The sequence below is a fragment of the Trypanosoma melophagium genome (assembly GCF_022059095.1).
Source record: "Trypanosoma melophagium isolate St. Kilda chromosome Unknown ctg26segment0, whole genome shotgun sequence".
Lineage (NCBI taxonomy): Eukaryota > Euglenozoa > Kinetoplastea > Trypanosomatida > Trypanosomatidae > Trypanosoma > Trypanosoma melophagium.
The window spans coordinates 66759-80266 of NW_027125157.1; the positions used below are offsets into that span (position 1 = coordinate 66759).

The 13508-nt window shown below is 46.2% G+C and overlaps 6 protein-coding genes across 6 annotated transcripts; all 6 read left to right on the plus strand.

The window, feature by feature from the left end:
• Nucleotides 1-238: 238 nt before the first annotated feature.
• LSM04_003449 (Type I phosphodiesterase/nucleotide pyrophosphatase/phosphate transferase) lies at nt 239-2809 on the plus strand (the record flags this gene model as incomplete). Its single annotated transcript, XM_067337862.1, has 1 exon — nt 239-2809. One exon carries the CDS (start codon nt 239-241, stop codon nt 2807-2809), a length of 2571 nt encoding a protein of 856 aa, XP_067190720.1.
• Nucleotides 2810-3116: 307 nt separating this feature from the next.
• Nucleotides 3117-5017, plus strand: LSM04_006273 (Aminotransferase; the record flags this gene model as incomplete). The annotated part of the gene is made up of 2 exons (XM_067337863.1): nt 3117-4366; nt 4645-5017. 2 exons carry the CDS (start codon nt 3117-3119, stop codon nt 5015-5017), a joined length of 1623 nt encoding a protein of 540 aa, XP_067190810.1.
• Nucleotides 5018-5445: 428 nt separating this feature from the next.
• On the plus strand, nt 5446-6540 carry LSM04_008302 (uncharacterized protein; the record flags this gene model as incomplete). The annotated part of the gene is made up of 1 exon (XM_067337864.1): nt 5446-6540. The coding sequence occupies one exon, from the start codon at nt 5446-5448 to the stop codon at nt 6538-6540; it is 1095 nt and encodes a 364-aa protein (XP_067190868.1).
• A 1445-nt stretch (nt 6541-7985) lies between these two features.
• LSM04_001456 (Aminotransferase) lies at nt 7986-8893 on the plus strand (the record flags this gene model as incomplete). The annotated part of the gene is made up of 2 exons (XM_067337865.1): nt 7986-8239; nt 8518-8893. 2 exons carry the CDS (start codon nt 7986-7988, stop codon nt 8891-8893), a joined length of 630 nt encoding a protein of 209 aa, XP_067190640.1.
• A 437-nt stretch (nt 8894-9330) lies between these two features.
• On the plus strand, nt 9331-11238 carry LSM04_008186 (Aminotransferase; the record flags this gene model as incomplete). Its single annotated transcript, XM_067337866.1, has 2 exons — nt 9331-10580; nt 10860-11238. The coding sequence occupies 2 exons, from the start codon at nt 9331-9333 to the stop codon at nt 11236-11238; spliced, it is 1629 nt and encodes a 542-aa protein (XP_067190865.1).
• Nucleotides 11239-11675: 437 nt separating this feature from the next.
• On the plus strand, nt 11676-12917 carry LSM04_006513 (Aminotransferase; the record flags this gene model as incomplete). The annotated part of the gene is made up of 1 exon (XM_067337867.1): nt 11676-12917. The coding sequence occupies one exon, from the start codon at nt 11676-11678 to the stop codon at nt 12915-12917; it is 1242 nt and encodes a 413-aa protein (XP_067190817.1).
• Nucleotides 12918-13508: the final 591 nt, after the last annotated feature.

Genomic DNA, 13508 nt, shown 5'->3' on the forward strand with positions numbered 1-13508 from the left:
CGTGATTTATTTTTTTTATCGCGTTCTCTATGTGTTTGTGTGTGTGTGTGTCCGTAAATAACAGTTTTCTTTACCTACTCCTTTTTTTCTCTTTACATACATGCTTTTTTTTTCTTTACAATAATTCTTTTTCTTATTTATTTATATGTGATGAATCTTGATCCCTAAATGTTAGTCCGTCCCACGAAAGATAAGGAGCTGAGGTATAATATTATTAGTTAATACTTCCTCAAACATCATGGTATTGATTACTAAGAATTCTGTTATTTCTTTTCACATCCGAACACTGTTTTTGGTGGCGTTGTTTCTTACTGGGTCGTTTACATTCACAGTTTCCATGCTCTCCAAGTCGACTGTATTACCACAGATGTCAAAAGACGAATGCCATGGAGTGCATCAAGTTGATCAAGTTGTTTTGCTTCTCATTGACGCATTGAGACCTGATTTTGCTCTCTCCGCACTTACCCACTATTACTCCGCTGGTGAAGAATGTGGAGTTATTATTGAAACCCCAAATAAAAGTAAAAATTCTAACATCAATATAGCTAATACTGAAGATAATCAACATGATCAAAGTCAGGTTGGTGGAAATGGTAGGCGTCATGAAAACTCTACACTTAGGTATGTAGAAGAAAGCCTGCAAGATATAACACATCCCTCGCATGGTTTTTTCTTGTTAGCAGACACTCCCACTATAACATGCCAGCGATTGAAGGCTATTGCAACTGGTACTATGCCAGCATTTCTTGAGGCTGGGGCGAATTTAAACACAGATGCTGTGGTGACAGATAGTCTATTTCGACAGCTACATGGACGCTCTATTCTTCTTGGTGATGATACGTGGTTGAACTTATTCCCTGATGATGATAAGAATACATCACTGTGGAAGCGTACTATTGCTTATCCACCATATAACGTATCAGACTTTGATACCAATGATCTAGATGTAATGAAAAATCTGCTACCAGTACTTTTGACAGAAACAATCGAACGAGCACCAGCAGATTATGCGAAGCTTATAGTAGCGCATTTTCTAGGTGTAGACCACATTGGTCACCGACTTCATGCCGACCATCCGGCAATGGGTATAAAACTTGAACAACTTGATGAGGCATTACGCAATATATCACAATTTATTCGACAAAAGAGAAATAGTTCTACACGAACACTTGTCTTGGTATTTGGCGATCATGGGATGACGAACAGTGGCGACCACGGCGGTGACTCTTATCAGGAAACAGACACCTTTATGTATGCAGAACTATTTGATGGTAATGCAAATATATCATCATTCCCATCATCATCTTTGCAACGAAAGACAGAGATGACGCGACAACGTTGGAATGATAATATTGACATTGATTTGACTCGTCTCAGGCCATGTCGAGACGCTGCGGGGGTACATCGTGATAAATTGAGTGCCGCACATCAAGTGGATATGACATCGACGATTGCTGTAATACTTGGGGTGCCAATTCCGTTTAGTAGTTTTGGCCGTATCATTCCAGAAATTGTTGCGCTAGTAGATCCTAAAGCTAATATGGAGTCACTTGAAAAGTGTAACTGGCAACAATTGATCTCTTACTTTGTTGAATCACATTTACCAATAAATGATGCATGGAAAGAGGGGAATCTTTCATGGAAGATGCGTATAGCCCAGATGAGTCACTTTGGGCGTAAAACACGCACAGAAATGAAACGTGATGGAATGTTCATTGGATCAACTATATTTTTAATAGCAGCTCTTTCTTTTTTATGGAATGATGAAGTGTTACAGTCTTTACAAGGTAAAAATCTTATCACTTTATGGACATTGGTATTATTCATATTTCGTGTTTGCACTGTATTCGCCAACAGCTTTACTATAAAAGAAAGTGTAGAATTGCTTTCCCTTTTTCAGATACTATTGCTTACAGGGTCGTTTGCTACACCGAAACGACGGGTTTTCTTTTATATTCTTATACTTCTCATATCTATAAGAGTGATTGTACCGCTAATGTGCCGTGATCGTTCACACATTACCCATGTGGCTGAGATTATCTCACCAATGGAGGAATGGATAAACACAAATATACCACCAAATTTTCGATGGGAAACACTAGGTACTCTCGCAGGCACTATAATATTTACTGCAATATTACCAACTACAAAGTATCGTTTATATACTGTGGCAATATTTGTACTTTTAGCAAGTTGTTACAAGCGACCTGTTTTACACCATGTTGCTCCATTAATGTTCCTAGCTGTATCCCTATTTGTGCGCAATGCTGGGAAGATGAGGTATATTGTAATAGTCTTGTGGGCAAGTTCACTTTGTAATGAAAATATTGTGGCAAGTACTTCTATTGCACTTTATGGTGCTATTTTACCCATTATTGTTAAAGCTACAGATCACCTTTCACCCGTATACCAAGGGGTACTGTTGCATTTTTTCTCATGGGTGGGTTTCTTTGCACAAGGACACCAGTGTCTTTTCAATACCATTGATTTTAACGCTTCATTTGTAGGCATGCCATTCAATAACATTCCCATAAGTACGGTTCTTGTGTTAACACGGACATTCAACGCTTTTATGCTACCTCCAATGTCAGTCATGTTAATCTACAGTAAGAGACGTACGCGGGGTTGGCGGGTATGTTATGTTATCATGTACTTGGCTGTGTTGCAGGGATCGATCTCGTGCTTTAATGGTTACATCCAAAAATCCCATTTAATGTTATTTCCTATATTCTGCCCAAAGCTCATTTTCGATCTTGCTGCATGCATCTCCACATATGTGGGTTACATTCTTACTCTTGTTGTGATGTAAACTGTGTGCAGTGCCCAATGAAGCCCCATGCAACTTTTCTAACCTTCTTTCTGAGCTACGTTCATGCCTTTTTTTTTGTTTTTATGAGGTTGCGCTGGGCTGCGCCATTGGTTTTTCGCTTCAAGTGCACCTTTGCTAACCATCGTCACCCATTTCTCTGTTTTCTCTCGTCTTCTTTCCCTCTCTTGCTCTGTGTGTGTGTGTATGTGTGTTTCTTTTTTCATGGGCAATATGTGTCCATTCTTATCGCCCAAATCACGGCAAAGAAAGGAAAAACAGTTTTACGTGAATAAGTACAAGGAATCAAATGCGCCCATTTCTTGCCGCAGGACTCTCTGGACGTGCCATTCTCGGAAGCTACCGCAGTGCGGGGAGTTACTTTGACTGTGTGCCTAAGGGGGCACCGGACTCCATTCTGGGACTCTCGCTCGAGTTCCAGCATGACCCGCACCCCAACAAGGTGAACCTTGCTGTAGGTGTCTACCGCGACGACAACAACCGCCCATTTGTGCTCGAATCCGTCAAGAAGGCTGACACGAGCGGCGACATGGAGTACGCACCTATTAATGGTGTGCCTTCCTTCCTCAAGGTGGCGCAGAAGTTGTGTTTTGGTGATGACTGCAGCGCAATTCGCGATGGTCGCATTGCGAGCTGCCAGACGCTGGGTGGAACAGGCGCACTGCGTGTCTCTGGTGAAGTGCTGCACCGCTTCGTGGACAACTGCAGCACCATTCACTCCCCCAACCCGGGTTACGCGAACCACGCTGGTATCTTTTTGGGTGCCGGGATCAAGCTGTCGAACTACACGTATTACAATCCCGCCACGAAGGCTCTTGACATACCCGGCATGCTCGAATCACTGGATAAGCTTCCCGAGCGTTCCGTTGTTTTGATGCACGCATGTGCGCACAACCCCACTGGTCTCGACCCCACCCAAGAGGAGTGGGTGAAGGTGGCGGAGGTGATTAAGCGACGCAATCTCCTGCCGTTGGTGGACATGGCGTACCAGGGATTTGCCAGTGGCGACATTGATCGCGACGCCTTTTTGCCGCGGCACTTGGTGAAGATCATGCCGAATCTCATTGTGGCGCAGTCGTTCGCGAAGAACTTTGGCCTCTATGGGCACCGCTGTGGTGCTTTGCACATCATTGCGGAGAACCCTGCCCAAGTGGAGTCTATTCTCTCGCAGACCGCCCTTATCATTCGTTCCACGTACAGCAACCCACCCATCTTTGGTGCCCGTGTGGTGAACTCGGTCCTGAACTCGCCAGAACTGACGGCGATCTGGAGGGAAGAGCTGAATATGATGTCGGGTCGCCTGCGCAGCGTGCGCCAGCGCCTGGTGAAGGAGCTGAAGGAGTGTGGGTCGACACTTGACTGGTCGCACGTGGTGCGCCAGATCGGTATGATGGCGTACACCGGACTCACAAAGGAACAGGTGGAGCTGCTGAAGAAGAAGCACCACGTGTACATGACATTGAACGGTCGCGCGGCAATTTCAGGGCTCAACAGCACCAACGTTGTCTACGTGGCAAAGGCTTTCCATGATGTCACAAAGTGACATCTTTATCTTCTACCCCTCTTTATCAAAAAAGAAAAATAAAAAAACGATTTCTAAGAAAAGCAAAAAAAAATGCAAAAGGTGGAAGACAATAAATGTATACATTGAAATGGAAAAGAAAAGAGACTGCTTATTGAAGTATTTAACTGAGAAAAATACTATTACTAGAACCTTTATTATTTTTAACTGGGTCTTTGTTGCGAGGTGAATCTCTCTGGTCCTTAAGAGATTTATTTTGTCGTGGACATTGACACAATCTATTTGTTCTGTTTAGTGGAATTCTGGAGAATGATAGTGTTGTTGATAACGATACTGCTGTTACTTTTATTCGTATCTTGCGGTTTGGAGGGTTCTTATGGTGCCGTATGGATTGCTTGAGAGGAGATGGTGTAGTCGAGATTGGTACGGGTTGTTGCAGCACCTGCTCTCCGTGCGCAGGTTTTTTTTTTTTTTCCACATGGGGCAATTGGTGTCTTTTGGATACCGTTGGTACTGTTTTTATGCTGACAAGGACGTTAATCACAATTGTGCCGACGTACAATGCCAGTCATGTTGACTTTCCAGAGGAAAAGCTGCGCGTGGGGATGACGGGTGTGTTATCTCGTCATCTATTTGAGTGTAGTACAGAGATCGATCTCGTGCTTTAATGATTGCATCCAAAAATCGGAATTCAACACTGTTTCTGTTGTTGACGACAAAATTATTTTTCAGCGTTTCTTCAATTTATTCTTTTACGCTCAAACGGATGGGTGTCTCATTCTAACTCTTGTTGTGATGTAAACTGTGTGCAGTGCCCAATGAAGCCCCATGCAACTTTTCTAACCTTCTTTCTGAGCTACGTTCATGCCTTTTTTTTGTTTTTATGAGGTTGCGCTGGGCTGCGCCATTGGTTTTTCGCTTCAAGTGTACCTCTGCTGCTAATTATTACCCTTCAGTTTCTTCGTTCTCTGCTTTTGTGTTTTCTTTTTTATTGTTTTCGTTATTGTCGTGGCTTGAAACGCATAGGTACACAAAGTAATATACTACTGAAGTAGTTGGCGTCGGCATTAGGAAAAAAGAGAGCTTTCCTGTGTTTATGCAACCAGTTGAGGGAACCTTTCGTTATCGTATTCGCGAGATATTGTCGCGTATGTGGAATCTCGCGGTACCGATTGATCGTCCTATGCCTTTGTTTACAATGTGTTCTGTTATTTTTAATGGGGCATTCCTCGTGTACAGCTTCTCTGTTGTGTTGTCTGCCACATGTAGTCTTGATTTGACGCGGTGGTCCGCATTGGGACTCACAAACATCATGGTTAATATAGCGTACGCGATTGGGATTATGTGGCGTATGCGGTTTCGCATTGATGAAGGTATTCCCCTCCAGTGCGGTGTTTTTCGTCTTTTTATTATGGAACCGGTAAATATTGCCTTCATTGTATATATCTTCTGGGAAATCGTTTGGATGTCATTTGTCCCTCAAATGACCGCTATGTATGCCGGTCTTGATATCTGCAGCACCCACTTGTCGTTGCAATTTTGTTTTTGTGGACTATTTATAGTATTCAGCGTACCTATTCTGGCCTTGACGTTTATGACAGAGCTCTGTAGGGAGCCGCGTTGGCGACGTTGGGCAGATGAGAAGTGGCAGCGGCAGCAAAGGACAATGCGTATTGCCCGAACTAGTGTTTCTACTTTTCTTCGCGATGATCGTCCTATTGTCCTGTCAACCACTTCAGTCACCTCGCTAACACCTCAGCAATTAGAGAACCGGAATGAACACCGGCATCAGGTGCCAATATTAGGGGAAAACAAAATAGTGACACCTGGTGCAAATAATATTCCGGAAATAGAGATCGATCTGGACGATGTTGCGCATCGAGCCAGTAGTCGTGAAAATTCTCGTCAGACGGCTACTTCATGTTTCTCACCGCGGGAGAGCGATGAAGGTTGGTCTCTAATGACCAGTGATGTTCCACGACAGGAGTTGCAAACTACAAGTATGAGGTTACCGGAAATTGTAAGATCGCCAGTTGTGCAGCAAACACGAGGTATTTCGAACATAACTGCTGCTGCTGCATTTAGTGCAATAGGGAACGATACAGTGGTGTCCCCTCAAGGTGTCTGTCTTGCTATGGACCAAATCGATAACGATGGAACTGCTGGTTTCCCTTCACCCAAAACGAAATAACATTGTTTTGTATTTTTTCCCATATTTTTATTTTTCTCGAGTCTCGTTTCGATGCATCTACGATGCACCCGCTGTACACTCCCAACTGAGATATACGAGAGAAAACCTATTCCTCTCTCTTTGTTTCTCGCAGTCCCCTCATGTAACTACACACAGCGTGATTTTCTGTGCACTACAGTTTGCTAACTTTCTATCTGAGCTACGTTCATGCCTTTTTTTTGTTTTTATGAGGTTGCGCTGGGCTGCGCCATTGGTTTTTCGCTTCAAGTGCACCTTTGCTAACCATCGTCACCCATTTCTCTGTTTTCTCTCGTCTTCTTTCCCTCTCTTGCTCTGTGTGTGTGTGTATGTGTGTTTCTTTTTTCATGGGCAATCTGTGTCCATTCTTATCGCCCAAATCACGGCAAAGAAAGGAAAAACAGTCTTACGTGAATAAGTACAAGGAATCAAATGCGCCCATTTCTTGCCGCAGGACTCTCTGGACGTGCCATTCTCGGAAGCTACCGCAGTGCGGGGAGTTACTTTGACTGTGTGCCTAAGGGGGCACCGGACTCCATTCTGGGACTCTCGCTCGAGTTCCAGCATGACCCGCACCCCAACAAGGTGAACCTTGCTGTAGGTGTCTACCGCGACGACAACAACCGCCCATTTGTGCTCGAATCCGTCAAGAAGGCTGACACGAGCGGCGACATGGAGTACGCACCTATTAATGGTGTGCCTTCCTTCCTCAAGGTGGCGCAGAAGTTGTGTTTTGGTGATGACTGCAGCGCAATTCGCGATGGTCGCATTGCGAGCTGCCAGACGCTGGGTGGAACAGGCGCACTGCGTATCTCTGGTGAAGTGCTGCACCGCTTCGTGGACAACTGCAGCACCATTCACTCCCCCAACCCGGGTTACGCGAACCACGCTGGTATCTTTTTGGGTGCCGGGATCAAGCTGTCGAACTACACGTATTACAATCCCGCCACGAAGGCTCTGGACATACCCGGCATGCTCGAATCACTGGATAAGCTTCCCGAGCGTTCCGTTGTTTTGATGCACGCATGTGCGCACAACCCCACTGGTCTCGACCCCACCCAAGAGGAGTGGGTGAAGGTGGCGGAGGTGATTAAGCGACGCAATCTCCTGCCGTTGGTGGACATGGCGTACCAGGGATTTGCCAGTGGCGACATTGATCGCGACGCCTTTTGCCGCGGCACTTGGTGAAGATCATGCCGAATCTCATTGTGGCGCAGTCGTTCGCGAAGAACTTTGGCCTCTATGGGCACCGCTGTGGTGCTTTGCACATCATTGCGGAGAACCCTGCCCAAGTGGAGTCTATTCTCTCGCAGACCGCCCTTATCATTCGTTCCACGTACAGCAACCCACCCATCTTTGGTGCCCGTGTGGTGAACTCGGTCCTGAACTCGCCAGAACTGACGGCGATCTGGAGGGAAGAGCTGAATATGATGTCGGGTCGCCTGCGCAGCGTGCGCCAGCGCCTGGTGAAGGAGCTGAAGGAGTGTGGGTCGACACTTGACTGGTCGCACGTGGTGCGCCAGATCGGTATGATGGCGTACACCGGACTCACAAAGGAACAGGTGGAGCTGCTGAAGAAGAAGCACCACGTGTACATGACATTGAACGGTCGCGCGGCAATTTCAGGGCTCAACAGCACCAACGTTGTCTACGTGGCAAAGGCTTTCCATGATGTCACAAAGTGACATCTTTATCTTCTACCCCTCTTTATCAAAAAAAGAAAAAAAAAAAACGATTTCTAAGAAAAGCAAAAAAAAATGCAAAAGGTGGAAGACAATAAATGTATACATTGAAATGGAAAAGAAAAGAGACTGCTTATTGAAGTATTTAACTGAGAAAAATACTATTACTAGAACCTTTATTATTTTTAACTGGGTCTTTGTTGCGAGGTGAATCTCTCTGGTCCTTAAGAGATTTATTTTGTCGTGGACATTGACACAATCTATTTGTTCTGTTTAGTGGAATTCTGGAGAATGATAGTGTTGTTGATAACGATACTGCTGTTACTTTTATTCGTATCTTGCGGTTTGGAGGGTTCTTATGGTGCCGTATGGATTGCTTGAGAGGAGATGGTGTAGTCGAGATTGGTACGGGTTGTTGCAGCACCTGCTCTCCGTGCGCAGGTTTTTTTTTTTTTTTTTCCACATGGGGCAATTGGTGTCTTTTGGATACCGTTGGTACTGTTTTTATGCTGACAAGGACGTTAATCACAATTGTGCCGACGTACAATGCCAGTCATGTTGACTTTCCAGAGGAAAAGCTGCGCGTGGGGATGACGGGTGTGTTATCTCGTCATCTATTTGAGTGTAGTACAGAGATCGATCTCGTGCTTTAATGATTGCATCCAAAAATCGGAATTCAACACTGTTTCTGTTGTTGACGACAAAATTATTTTTCAGCGTTTCTTCAATTTATTCTTTACGCTCAAACGGATGGGTATCTCATTCTAACTCTTGTTGTGATGTAAACTGTGTGCAGTGCCCAATGAAGCCCCATGCAACTTTTCTAACCTTCTTTCTGAGCTACGTTCATGCCTTTTTTTGTTTTTATGAGGTTGCGCTGGGCTGCGCCATTGGTTTTTCGCTTCAAGTGCACCTTTGCTAACCATCGTCACCCATTTCTCTGTTTTCTCTCGTCTTCTTTCCCTCTCTTGCTCTGTGTGTGTGTGTATGTGTGTTTCTTTTTTCATGGGCAATATGTGTCCATTCTTATCGCCCAAATCACGGCAAAGAAAGGAAAAACAGTTTTACGTGAATAAGTACAAGGAATCAAATGCGCCCATTTCTTGCCGCAGGACTCTCTGGACGTGCCATTCTCGGAAGCTACCGCAGTGCGGGGAGTTACTTTGACTGTGTGCCTAAGGGGGCACCGGACTCCATTCTGGGACTCTCGCTCGAGTTCCAGCATGACCCGCACCCCAACAAGGTGAACCTTGCTGTAGGTGTCTACCGCGACGACAACAACCGCCCATTTGTGCTCGAATCCGTCAAGAAGGCTGACACGAGCGGCGACATGGAGTACGCACCTATTAATGGTGTGCCTTCCTTCCTCAAGGTGGCGCAGAAGTTGTGTTTTGGTGATGACTGCAGCGCAATTCGCGATGGTCGCATTGCGAGCTGCCAGACGCTGGGTGGAACAGGCGCACTGCGTATCTCTGGTGAAGTGCTGCACCGCTTCGTGGACAACTGCAGCACCATTCACTCCCCCAACCCGGGTTACGCGAACCACGCTGGTATCTTTTTGGGTGCCGGGATCAAGCTGTCGAACTACACGTATTACAATCCCGCCACGAAGGCTCTTGACATACCCGGCATGCTCGAATCACTGGATAAGCTTCCCGAGCGTTCCGTTGTTTTGATGCACGCATGTGCGCACAACCCCACTGGTCTCGACCCCACCCAAGAGGAGTGGGTGAAGGTGGCGGAGGTGATTAAGCGACGCAATCTCCTGCCGTTGGTGGACATGGCGTACCAGGGATTTGCCAGTGGCGACATTGATCGCGACGCCTTTTTGCCGCGGCACTTGGTGAAGATCATGCCGAATCTCATTGTGGCGCAGTCGTTCGCGAAGAACTTTGGCCTCTATGGGCACCGCTGTGGTGCTTTGCACATCATTGCGGAGAACCCTGCCCAAGTGGAGTCTATTCTCTCGCAGACCGCCCTTATCATTCGTTCCACGTACAGCAACCCACCCATCTTTGGTGCCCGTGTGGTGAACTCGGTCCTGAACTCGCCAGAACTGACGGCGATCTGGAGGGAAGAGCTGAATATGATGTCGGGTCGCCTGCGCAGCGTGCGCCAGCGCCTGGTGAAGGAGCTGAAGGAGTGTGGGTCGACACTTGACTGGTCGCACGTGGTGCGCCAGATCGGTATGATGGCGTACACCGGACTCACAAAGGAACAGGTGGAGCTGCTGAAGAAGAAGCACCACGTGTACATGACATTGAACGGTCGCGCGGCAATTTCAGGGCTCAACAGCACCAACGTTGTCTACGTGGCAAAGGCTTTCCATGATGTCACAAAGTGACATCTTTATCTTCTACCCCTCTTTATCAAAAAAGAAAAATAAAAAAACGATTTCTAAGAAAAGCAAAAAAAAAATGCAAAAGGTGGAAGACAATAAATGTATACATTGAAATGGAAAAGAAAAGAGACTGCTTATTGAAGTATTTAACTGAGAAAAATACTATTACTAGAACCTTTATTATTTTTAACTGGGTCTTTGTTGCGAAGTGAATCTCTCTGGTCCTTAAGAGATTTATTTTGTCGTGGACATTGACACAATCTATTTGTTCTGTTTAGTGGAATTCTGGAGAATGATAGTGTTGTTGATAACGATACTGCTGTTACTTTTATTCGTATCTTGCGGTTTGGAGGGTTCTTATGGTGCCGTATGGATTGCTTGAGAGGAGATGGTGTAGTCGAGATTGGTACGGGTTGTTGCTGCACCTGCTCTCCGTGCGTAGGTTTGGCTTTTTTTTTTTTTTCCACATGGGGCAATTGGTGTCTTTTGGATACCGTTGGTACTGTTTTTATGCTGACAAGGACGTTAATCACAATTGTGCCGACGTACAATGCCAGTCATGTTGACTTTCCAGAGGAAAAGCTGCGCGTGGGGATGACGGGTGTGTTATCTCGTCATCTATTTGAGTGTAGTACAGAGATCGATCTCGTGCTTTAATGATTGCATCCAAAAATCGGAATTCAACACTGTTTCTGTTGTTGACGACAAAATTATTTTTCAGCGTTTCTTCAATTTATTCTTTTACGCTCAAACGGATGGGTGTCTCATTCTAACTCTTGTTGTGATGTAAACTGTGTGCAGTGCCCAATGAAGCCCCATGCAACTTTTCTAACCTTCTTTCTGAGCTACGTTCATGCCTTTTTTTTTGTTTTTATGAGGTTGCGCTGGGCTGCGCCATTGGTTTTTCGCTTCAAGTGCACCTTTGCTAACCATCGTCACCCATTTCTCTGTTTTCTCTCGTCTTCTTCCTCTCTTGCTCTGTGTGTGTGTGTATGTGTGTTTCTTTTTCATGGGCAATATGTGTCCATTCTTATCGCCCAAATCACGGCAAAGAAAGGAAAAACAGTTTTACGTGAATAAGTACAAGGAATCAAATGCGCCCATTTCTTGCCGCAGGACTCTCTGGACGTGCCATTCTCGGAAGCTACCGCAGTGCGGGGAGTTACTTTGACTGTGTGCCTAAGGGGGCACCGGACTCCATTCTGGGACTCTCGCTCGAGTTCCAGCATGACCCGCACCCCAACAAGGTGAACCTTGCTGTAGGTGTCTACCGCGACGACAACAACCGCCCATTTGTGCTCGAATCCGTCAAGAAGGCTGACACGAGCGGCGACATGGAGTACGCACCTATTAATGGTGTGCCTTCCTTCCTCAAGGTGGCGCAGAAGTTGTGCTTTGGTGATGACTGCAGCGCAATTCGCGATGGTCGCATTGCGAGCTGCCAGACGCTGGGTGGAACAGGCGCACTGCGTATCTCTGGTGAAGTGCTGCACCGCTTCGTGGACAACTGCAGCACCATTCACTCCCCCAACCCGGGTTACGCGAACCACGCTGGTATCTTTTTGGGTGCCGGGATCAAGCTGTCGAACTACACGTATTACAATCCCGCCACGAAGGCTCTTGACATACCCGGCATGCTCGAATCACTGGATAAGCTTCCCGAGCGTTCCGTTGTTTTGATGCACGCATGTGCGCACAACCCCACTGGTCTCGACCCCACCCAAGAGGAGTGGGTGAAGGTGGCGGAGGTGATTAAGCGACGCAATCTCCTGCCGTTGGTGGACATGGCGTACCAGGGATTTGCCAGTGGCGACATTGATCGCGACGCCTTTTTGCCGCGGCACTTGGTGAAGATCATGCCGAATCTCATTGTGGCGCAGTCGTTCGCGAAGAACTTTGGCCTCTATGGGCACCGCTGTGGTGCTTTGCACATCATTGCGGAGAACCCTGCCCAAGTGGAGTCTATTCTCTCGCAGACCGCCCTTATCATTCGTTCCACGTACAGCAACCCACCCATCTTTGGTGCCCGTGTGGTGAACTCGGTCCTGAACTCGCCAGAACTGACGGCGATCTGGAGGGAAGAGCTGAATATGATGTCGGGTCGCCTGCGCAGCGTGCGCCAGCGCCTGGTGAAGGAGCTGAAGGAGTGTGGGTCGACACTTGACTGGTCGCACGTGGTGCGCCAGATCGGTATGATGGCGTACACCGGACTCACAAAGGAACAGGTGGAGCTGCTGAAGAAGAAGCACCACGTGTACATGACATTGAACGGTCGCGCGGCAATTTCAGGGCTCAACAGCACCAACGTTGTCTACGTGGCAAAGGCTTTTCCATGATGTCACAAAGTGACATCTTTATCTTCTACCCCTCTTTATCAAAAAAGAAAAATAAAAAAACGATTTCTAAGAAAAGCAAAAAAAATGCAAAAGGTGGAAGACAATAAATGTATACATTGAAATGGAAAAGAAAAGAGACTGCTTATTGAAGTATTTAACTGAGAAAATACTATTACTAGAACCTTTATTATTTTTAACTGGGTCTTTGTTGCGAAGTGAACTCTCTGGTCCTTAAGAGATTTATTTTGTCGTGGACATTGACACAATCTATTTGTTCTGTTTAGTGGAATTCTGGAGAATGATAGTGTTGTTGATAACGATACTGCTGTTACTTTTATTCGTATCTTGCGGTTTGGAGGGTTCTTATGGTGCCGTATGGATTGCTTGAGAGGAGATGGTGTAGTCGAGATTGGTACGGGTTGTTGCTGCACCTGCTCTCCGTGCGTAGGTTTGCTTTTTTTTTTTTTTTCCACATGGGGCAATTGGTGTCTTTTGGATACCGTTGGTACTGTTTTTATGCTGACAAGGACGTTAATCACAATTGTGCCGACGTACAATGCCAGTCATGTTGACTTTCCAGAGGAAAAGCTG